The sequence below is a fragment of the Orycteropus afer genome, unplaced genomic scaffold, assembly GCF_000298275.1.
Source record: "Orycteropus afer afer isolate SDZICR_OR568_19922 unplaced genomic scaffold, OryAfe1.0 scaffold00365, whole genome shotgun sequence".
NCBI classification, from domain to species: Eukaryota; Metazoa; Chordata; class Mammalia; order Tubulidentata; family Orycteropodidae; genus Orycteropus; species Orycteropus afer.
Window position 1 is genome coordinate 920,358 of NW_006921952.1, and position 10,102 is coordinate 930,459.

A 10,102-nucleotide genomic window follows, 5' to 3' on the forward strand; every position below is an offset into this window, starting at 1 on the left:
CTGTTCGGACTTTAAAACAGACTTAGGAATGGAACTCATTTGTAGTGTGCCTGTGTAGCTTTTTTTTTTTCCATTTTTTTACAATGAGTATATTTTATTTTTATAATGACAAAGTTATTTTTTTAATGAAGTCACAGAATTTGAAAAGTTCATTATAAATATAATTGATCAATGCCAACCCAAAGTAAATATATGAAGAATACAAATACATAGAGATCATGTCCAGGTGAGTACCAGGCACACTCCATGCAATCTGACAGGTACTAATGAAAATGCCTGCTGTTTCATTGTTGATACGTCAAACTCGCAAAAGAAAACAAGAGCTGACAAAAGCCCTGGGTATCACTGCCATGAAGTTATTCATGCATTTAGCACCAGGATGTGTTTTGCACATGGTTACCATGTGTGTTTCGTTGGCCGTAATCAGTCTTCAGAACAAGAGCAGATTAGGTGGGCTGTGCTACCACGGCTGGAAACTGCGCGCCCCCAGAGCTGGCTCCTCCCTCTGCTATGTGGTCAGTCCTACTTAACCAGGTCACAGAGTACCCTCTGCTCAGATCCGTGTCTACACTGACCGTGGCCACCTTCGTGGAGCTCAGCACCAAAGTCAAGATGCCCATCCTGGGCCTGGGCACCTGGAAGGTAAATATGCACGTGTGTGGACACCTGCCTCCCTCGGGGGCTCTTCAGCAGAGGAGCCCTGCTGTCGAGTGGGGTTCGGGAAGGGAGTCCTCCCCCCGCCCTGAAGCCAGGAGCTGGTGCTCCCCCCTCTGCAGCAGACTTAGCCTCCAAAGCTCCAGGGCTGCTTTTCCCAGCATGGCCAGAACTTCCTTTTCAGGATCGAGTTTCAAGCAGATATTGGGCTGACAAACAGTTGTTTTCCAGGGCAGTTTCTCTACCAGACTTCCCTCTTCTCACTGCTCCCTGGCTGTGGGACCTTCATAGGGGCTCCACACTGTGTGTTTGCTGTGAGGTGGATGGATGGTTTGGGGGGGTGTATGGAGGAGCTCAATCCTGTGGCCCTGGCTGGACACAGTATGGTCCTGGGAGATGGTTAGAAATACAGGCTGCTGGGCCAGGGCAGGCCTTTTGCATTGGAATCTGCATTTGAACAAGATCTGCAAGGGTTCCAGTGCAGGTCAAGTCCCAGAAGTGCTGCTTCCCTGGAGGGTGGCCCTGTGCCTGGGCAGTGAATTCGGCTGAGTTGGGCTCCCTGGGTTGGGCCAGCACCAGCTGGGCTGGGCCAACATCTTTGGTGAGTACACGTTTTATGTGCTGGGGCTCCATGAAGAGGTCCGGGTACCTCTCTTAGGCAAACAATCTTAAATTAGAATGTTTTGGTGTTGTCTTCTAACTCTGCCTTCGGCCTCCTATCTCATTTCCATGCTAACCCAATGAGTTGTTGTTAAGTGCCATTTGGTCGACACAGGACCTGCCCTCTAGGATTTTCTAAGCTGTAAGCTTTACAAAAGCTGACTTCCAGGTCTTTCTCTTGAGGAGCTGTTGGGTGGGTTGAGCCTTTGGGTGGGTTCAAACACTAGCCTTTCTACCTTTCGGTTAGCAGCGAGTGCTTAACCATTGTGCCAGCAAGGATCCTTACTAGGAAGAATCTTGATTCTTTCTTCTCTGGTGTGCTTAATTCTTTCCACTGTCCTTCCCAGCTCCTCTGCTGATGAGGGTGACAGCCTGTGGTCCCAGCACTGGGTGTTCCCAGGAAGCGCACTGGGCCCGTTGGGGGAGTCGATGGCTTCCAGCTGGTTCAGCAACAGCATCTCTTGCTGGGACAGGGCTGTTTTATCCCAAGTCAGAGCCTGGGCCTCCACAGAAACGTGGCAGCGAATGGCTCTGGGTCTCCAGGGCCCCTGCTCCCCCAGATCAGTGACGGAACCTTGTTTTCAGCACCAGAGCTGAGCACTGTGGAGAGAACTCTTTCAGGACCTGGTGATGGTGCCATTTCCAAGGTTCTGAACTTATCAGTAGAGATGTGGGAGGGGGGCGAGCGTGGGAGAGGACAGCTGCACTTTCTGTTGGTCTACTTGTGGTGGGATTGTTTTCTCTTTCACAGTAGAAGATGTTTAAAAAAGATGTTGTGGAAGTCCAGTACAAAGATCTTTTTTCTTTCCTCTTTGTTTATATTGCTTGGATTGACCAGGCTCTGCTACAATGTGGTATTTCCAATGCTATTTCCACTTTTCCACTGGAGGGGGAAAGGAACCTCTATTCTTTCAAGGTTGTCTTCTTCTCTCCTGCAGAGCCCTCCTTCGACCTTGTGCTGACAACTTTCTGTTCACTGTGGCCCTTTACCAATCCAACCACCCCCTCAGGCAGGTACTGTTATCATTCTCAATTTGGAGAGGAGGTTTAGAGAGATTAAGTAATCTGCCCAAGGCTAAACCCCTACAGGTGGTGGAGCCTGGATTTACCTGAACTGACATTATTATGAATAGGAATCCACTCAGTGGGTTTGGACATTCTTATAAAAGGTGCCCTGATGGCGCAGTGACTAAAGCACTCAGCTGCTAACCAAAAGGTTGGTGGTTCAAACCAGAAATTTCTCCCCTGGAGAAAGATGTATGTAACACTCTGCTGCTGTAGCTGATAATCTTGAAACCATATGGGGCCTTTCTGCTCTGTCCTGTGGGGTTGCTACAACTTGGAATCATCTTGATGGCAGTGGGTTTGACCTTCTTACAGCCCCACCACTGTTAGGAGAACTTTTCTGCTAATCCTTCTGGGTCATTTCACAGGGTAGTTTCAGCCTAGTCTTTACAAAAGGGGGCATGAGGAGCCGTGGGTCACCTCCTATTTATAAAGGGAGATGAGGACCCAGGGGTCACCCCATCTTTATACAGGGGTAGGCACAAGAAGCCATGGGTCACTGCATCTTTAGAAAGGGGGGTCCATGGGGCTGTGGGTCACCCCCACTCAGCCCTAGCATGCCTGGAAGGTTAACCTGGATGAAGTTGGGAAGGATGGGACATGAGCCATGATGACAAAGCCAATCTACTTTCCTTCCTTCCTCCTTTAAAACATTCTCCAAAGTTCTCTGCCTATTGTCCCTTGGAAATTGGGGTCCCAGCGAGGCCCTGGTTTGGAGAGGTGGGCCATGGAGGGGGTCCCTGAGGTGTGGTGGCCTGGGGTTGAGAACATGTAACGGTCCGTTCCTTCTCATTCTTCTCCAAGTCAAGTCGAAGAGGCTGTGAAGGCAGCTATTGACATGGGGTACCGCCACATTGACTGTGCCTTCATGTACCAGAACGAGAGCGAGGTGGGGGACGCCATCCAGGAGAAGCTCCAAGAGAAGGCTGTGAGGAGGGAGGACCTCTTCATCGTCAGCAAGGTGCCCAAGGCCCGTGGGGTGGAAGGGAGGCTGAATCACAGAGCAGCTGGAAGTGTTTGGAAACTGCAGGAGCTTTTTTTTTTTTTCCTTTAATTTCCTCCTATGGATTTCATTCTCTTAAAAGATGCGTGAGAAATGTTCTTTAAAAAAAGGGGTGTGTTGGTCTGTAGGGTCGGGACTCACTAGACTGGTATCATGCACACCTAGCTAAAACACAAGCATTTGTCACCCAGTGCACAGACCCCGTGTGCAGTGCTAAGTCAGGACGGACTCTATGAGAAGCCAACAGTGAGCCTGGCAGCAGGTAGATGTGGGCTGCAGAAAGAGGAAGTTCTGGCCCTGAGGCCTAAGAACTTGGAATCTGAGTTACACATGATCCCTGCTCTCAGGGAGCCTACAGCTGAGGGATGAATGACACAGGGAAGAAAGTGTGGGATCAGGGACCAAATATGCCCACTGACATGAAGGACCCATAACATCCTGGGAGAGCTGAGCAAGTAAATTGCCCTCAACACTTAGGAACTATCCTCGACTTGCTGAGCCCTAGGGCCGAGCTGGCCAGGGTCATCGGGCTGAACCACCTTGCCTGGAAATAGCCCAGCCCCGGTTAGATCCAAGAGCAGGGCAATGTGGATGCTGGAGCCTTCTGTCTCAGCACTGACCCTGGCTCTTGCTCTCTGCAGTTGTGGTCTACCTTCTTCGAGAGGCCCCTGGTGAAGGAAGCCTGTTTGAAGACCCTCAAGGATCTGAAGCTAGACTATCTTGACATCTACCTTGTTCATTGGCCACAGGGGCTGCAGGTGGGAGTTACTACCCATCCTATCTCTCGTTCCTAAGCAGATCCCAGAGAATATCCAGAGCCAGCTGCTCAGTGGGGCTGCTAAGGAGGGAGTGTGTTCCCTTCTTACTTAGGAACTGCAGGTGGTCAGGAGGCCGAGATGGGGCAGAGGGCTGGGCTGTCAGAGAGGCCAAGGCCACGGCTGCAGAGCTGGCCATGTGCTGGGTCTTCTCTCAGTGATGCCTGCAGGGGGCATGGCTTCTGGCAGTTGACAGAGGCTGCGGCTGCCATGTTACCTATGTGACAGTCCCATACCATGGACTTTTCTCCCAGGAGAATGCTTGGGGACTCTGCTTACCAGTACTTCGGGGTTCAACCCTCTTGTAATCAAGAAGCACACCCTGGGTGTGACATCTTTGTACAAAGCCCAAGTGCATTCTTGCTGGAAGGTGGCCTCACTGAAAACCTCGCAGTTCTCACTGAAGACCCAGCATGCCTGTCCTGCCCTCCCCTCCTGCTCCTGAAAGGTGGGAAGGGATCTGATGTCCCACCCTTTCACTTCATGTCCCACGGGTAGCAATTGGCGCCATCCTCCCTCCAGGCCTCCTGAGCCTGCAAAAAGAGAAGTGTGCCGATGTCTTCTCCAGAAATGCCACTCTTGTGATGGAACTTGTCTGCTGCTCTTGAAATTCAAGTTTATCTCCAAGTGTATAGGGGGCCTGGGTATATGGCTAATGATGGATTCTAAAACAGGAGGATTTACTTATGAGAGAAGATTAGATTAGAGATTTTATTTAATCTCACATTCTTGAAGTTTGCAGCCTGGAGTCTGAAAAGGTAAAAAGCAGGTGGGGTTGTTTAGTTGGTGAGGGAGGTTCAGAAGACTAGAACCTCCTGAACAAAAACTCAGGGTCTGGAGGGTGATTCCAGTTTTTGTTTTGCATTTACAGCCGCAGAAGGAAATTCTCCCCAAAGACGAGAAAGGCAATGTCCTCCTCAGTAAGACAACATTCTTGGATGCCTGGGAGGTAGGTTCCAGCTCTTTCTAAATTGAAACTTCCCTTCAGTGATCTAAGCTGCTCCTCACTGGCATGAGAGAGCCCAGGTACCTGACACTGTTCAATGTCCTCAGTGTCATCTGTACTTCTTCCAGCTCCTTCCAAATCACCTTGGCTTCTTTTTTTCTACCACTGTTGATATTTCCGAATGCTAAGATGGAACCCATAAAATAGAAGAGAAATATGATGTAGCCTACTTTAAGAGATGCACACATACTGTTCTTCAACCAGGGGAGAAGGATTTGAGCAGAGGTTTTAGCCTGGGATTGCATGAATTAGCTGAGCACCCTGGGGGAAGTTAGGTAACTTCTCTGGGCCTCACTTTCTCCATCTTTAACAAAATTTTGATAATGTTATTAAGTGCCATTGAATTGGTTCCGTCTCACAGTGAGCCTGTGTACAACAGAAAGAGACATTGCCCAGTGCTGCACCATCCTGAAAACGGTTGCTATACTTGATGCCATAGCTGCAGCCACTGTGTCAAATCCATCTCATTGAGGGTCTTCCCCTTTTTTGCTGACCCTCTACTTTACCAAGTATGATATCCTTCTCCAGGGACTGGTCCCTTCTGAAAACATGACCAAAGTAAATGAGATGAAAGCTGGCTGTTCTCGTTTCTAAGGTGGATTCTGGCTGTATTTCTTCCAAGACAGATTTGTTTATACTTTTGGCAGTTCACAGTATATTCACTTTTTTTTTGCCAATACCATAATTCAAAGGCCTTGATTCTTGTGCAGTCTTATTCATTGTCCGGCTTTCACATGTATATGAGACTATTGAAAAGACAATGGCTTGGGTCAGTTGCACTTAGTCTTCAAAGTGACATCTTTGCTCTTTAACAGTTTTTTTTACAACAGATTTGCTCAGTGCAATACATCCTTTGATTTCTTGACTGCTGCTTCCATGGGCGTTGTGGTAGTTAAGGCTGTGTGTCAACTTGGCTGGGCCTGGTTGAGTGGCTGGGCAGTGGTATTTACTCCCCATGATGAGACTGGCAGTCAGCTCCATGGTGGGATCTACCACAAGCAGCTGAGTAGCTGCTTTAGGGATGTGGTCTACTTCCCGTATATAGGAAGCAGCTTTGGGAATGGTCTCTAGCTTATGGCACGCTTGAATCCTGCACGTAGCCGAGTTGTTCATCAGCCTGCCATGCTTTGCTGATCTTGGGACTTTCAATGGACTTGGATCAATGGCCTGCCGTGTGGTTTGTTAATATTGGGACAGTGCCTTTTCACTTGTTGACCTTGAATTTGTCGCCTCAGCAGCTAGCAGCTGCCTGAGTGAAGAGATGCCTCTAGCTTCAATGGGCTGGGAAGAAGAAGCAGAGCTGAAGCCCAAGGTCGAGGGACTTTGACTCAGCCCCTAGAGCCTGGCACTTTGAACTCAGACTTCTAGCCTCCAAAACTATAAGAGACTAGACTTCTGTTTGTTGAAGCATCCCATCTGTGGTATCTTCTGTTAGAGCAGCACTAGGTAACCAAAACAGGCGTTGATTGTGGATGCTAGCAAAATGAAATTCTTGAGAACTGCAGTCTTTTCTCCATTTTTCATAATGTTGCTTATTGGTCCTGTTGTAAGGATTTTTGTTTTCTTTATACTGAGATGTAAACCATATGGAAAGGAGCTCTGGAGACATAGTGGGTAAGGCATTTGTTTGCTAACCAGAAGGTTGGCAGTTCAAACCCATCAGCTGCTCAGTGGGAAGAAGATGAGGCAATCTACTTCCATAATGATTACAACCTTGGAATTCCAACAGGGCTTGCTACAAGTCAGAATTGACTCAGTGACAGTGGGTTTGGTTTGGTTTTTGAAAGTTGTTGTCTTTGATCTTCATGGGTAAGTGCTTCAGGTCATCTTTACTTTCAGCAAGCAAGGTTGTACCATCTGCATATCTTAGATTGTTAATGAGTCTTCCTCTAATCTTGATGCCACCTCCTTCTTATAGTCCAGCGTCCCGGAGTATTTGCTCAGCATACTGATTGAATAAGTATGGTGAAAGGATATGGTCCTGATGCACATCTCGTTTTAAACCATGCAGTATCCCCTTGTTCTGTTTGAGTGACCGCCTTGTGGTCTATGTAGAGGTTCCTCATGAGCACAATTAAGTGTTCTGGAATTGCTGTTCTTCACAGTGTTATCTGTAATTTGTTATGACTCACACAGTCAAATGCTTTTGCATAGTCAACAAAACATAGGTAAACATATTTTTGGTATTCTTTGCTTTCAACCAAGATCCATATGACTTTAGCCATGATATCCTTGTTCCATGTCTTCTTCTGAATCTGGCTTGAATCTGGCAGTTTCCTGTCAATGTATTGCTGCAACTGTTTTTGAATCATCTTCAGCAAAATTTTATTTGCATGTGGTATTAATGATATTGTTCAATAATTTCTGCATTCTGTTAGATCACCTTTCTTTGGAATAGGCATGGATATGGATCTCTTCTAGTTGGTTGGCTAGGTAGCTGTCTTCCAAATTTCTTGGCATTAACAAGTACTACCAGCACTGCATCAGTTTGTTGAAACATCTCAATGCGTATTCCATCAATTCCTGCAGCCTTTTTCTTTGTTTCCAGTTCCTTCAGTGCAGCTTGGACTTCTTGCTTCAATACTTTTGGTTCTTGATCATATGGTACCTCCTGAAACCTTTTTGGTACAGTGGCTTTGTGTGTTCCTTCTTTTTTTTTTTTTTTATGCTTTTCTGCATGATTCAATATTTTACCTATAGACTTCTTCAATATTTCAACTCAAAGCTTAATTTTTTTCTTCAGTTCTTTCACCTTGAGAAATGCCAAGTGTGTTCTTCCCTTTTGCTTTCCTAACCCCAGGTCTTTGCATATTTCATTATAATAATTTACTTTGTCTTCTTGAACTGACCTTTGAAACCTTCTGTTCAGCTTGTACTTCATTTCTTCCATCAGTTTTAGTTACTCTCTGTTCAACAGCAAATTGCAGAGTCTGACTCATGGCGACCCCATGTGTTACAGAGAAGAACTGAGCTCCATGGGGTTTTCTTGGCTGTAATCTTTACAGAAGCAGGTCACTTGCCTTTCCACCATGACTCCAGTGGATAGGTTCCAATCATTGACTTTCAGTTGGTAAGGAATGCAAACCATTTGTATCACCCAGGGACCTATACTATTGTATCCTCATGCACATGCTAACAGAACAAAGTGGGTGAACAAGCTGAGAGTGAATAGCGAGAGGAAAACTCAGTTCAATGTGGTCTTAGCTTGTTGTGTATGTATTATGGTTTTGTGTTGTATTGTACAGCTTGCAAATGTATGATGCCTAACCTTTCTGAAGAGCTTAGGGTTGATATAATTAAATTAAATGTAACTTAATTAAATCTGATGACTCAAAAGTTGATATTTATAACACAACCTTCCTGCTGCTTTGAATGTTAACAATTAGCAGCAAGAATATTTAGAATCAAATTTGACTTGATAATGAAAGGATAGGAAAAGGCATCATCTGGTAATGGTAACATTAGCAATCCTGTAAATCTGAGTATTTGAAGGGAATTATCTTTGGCAAAGGAATGCTGGTGGTATAGTGCCTAAGGCATTTGCCTGCTAACCAGAAGCCTAGCAGTTCAAACCCACAAGCCACTCTGCAGAAGAAAGACTGGGCAATCTACTTCCATAAAGATTTACTGCCTCAGAAGGTTGTGGTCACTTCTTGGCCACAGCCAGCTACCCAGAGGGAATGAGTAGTTGGACCTGTGGGCTTGGGACCATAGTCTCAGGGAACATCAAGCTCAGTTGACATAATATACTACACAAAAACATTATTCCACTTTCTACTTTGGCAAGTAGTGACTGGGATCTTAAATGCTTGCAAGCGGCCATCTAGGTGCAACAATGGATCTCTCCTAGTCCAGAGCAAAGAAGAATGAAGAAAATCAAAGACATGGAAACAATTTGTCCAAGCAATTGGTACACCATGTGATCCTCAGCCTATACAACTATGAGACCAGAAGAACTAGATGGTGCCTGGCTACCTGTAAACCACTCAGAGGGGGATCTCTGTAGGAGATCCTGGATAGAGTGGGAGAACAATGTGGAACAAAACTCAAAATCATTAAAAAAAAAAAAAGACCAGGTTTGCTGGTCTGATGGAGCCTGATGCAACCACTGAGACGATGGCCTGGAGTTCAGGCCTGGAACTTCAGGTCTGGAATGGAACCCACTCCTGGGGCTTTCAGCCAAACAAAAAACAAGCATATGAACTGAACATTTGCATTAGGTAGATACACTCCTTGGAGAGATCAATCATGGGAGAACAGAAGGGCTGTATATGCACAGGGAGACAGCTCATGGGAGGGAAGGATACAGGGAAGAGGTAACAACGGGGAGGAAACGGGAGAGGAGCTATTGCATTGTGATAAATTGTTTATGTCATGAGACAAAGTGTATGTGAGGTGCTGTATGGAAAGTGAATTTGCTCTGTAAACTTTCACCCAAATCATACACATATACAAAAAAGATTTACTGCCTCAGAAACCCAAAAGGGGTCCCCATGAGTCAGAATTGATACAATGGCAGCGAGTGGTTTTTGATTTGGTATCTTTGGCAAAGATCCCTGGTGGCACATTGGTTAAGTGCTTGGCTGTTAACCAAAAAGTCAGTGGTTTGAATCTACCAGTTACTCTATGGGAGAATAATGTGGCAGTGTGCTTCCATAAAGGTTTACAACCTTGGAAACCCTATCGGACACTTCTACTCTGTCTTCCAAGGTCCCTGTGAGCTGGAATTGACTTGACAGCAATGGAGTTGGTTTGGTTTTGGTTATCTTTGGCAAATAGATCATTAAATGTTCCTACCAGCAGCAGTAAACATCTTTCTGGTATTCTTTGCCTTGAGCCAAGATCCATCTGACAACAGCTATGATATCCCTTGTTCCACGTCCTCTTCTGAATCCGGCT

At 46.1% G+C, this 10,102-nt stretch overlaps 1 protein-coding gene across 1 annotated transcript in view; it reads left to right on the plus strand.

Annotated features, from left to right (window-relative positions):
- The first annotated feature begins 612 nt into the window (after positions 1-612).
- The window catches only part of LOC103207336 (aldose reductase-related protein 2-like), a 19,536-nt gene continuing 10,046 nt past the window's right edge, over positions 613-10,102 (plus strand). The window contains exons 1-4 of the mRNA XM_042782545.1: positions 613-643; positions 3,174-3,340; positions 4,024-4,140; positions 5,069-5,150. Of these exons, the coding sequence (XP_042638479.1) occupies positions 613-643; positions 3,174-3,340; positions 4,024-4,140; positions 5,069-5,150 (397 nt within the window). The remainder of the gene's footprint in view (positions 644-3,173; positions 3,341-4,023; positions 4,141-5,068; positions 5,151-10,102) is intronic.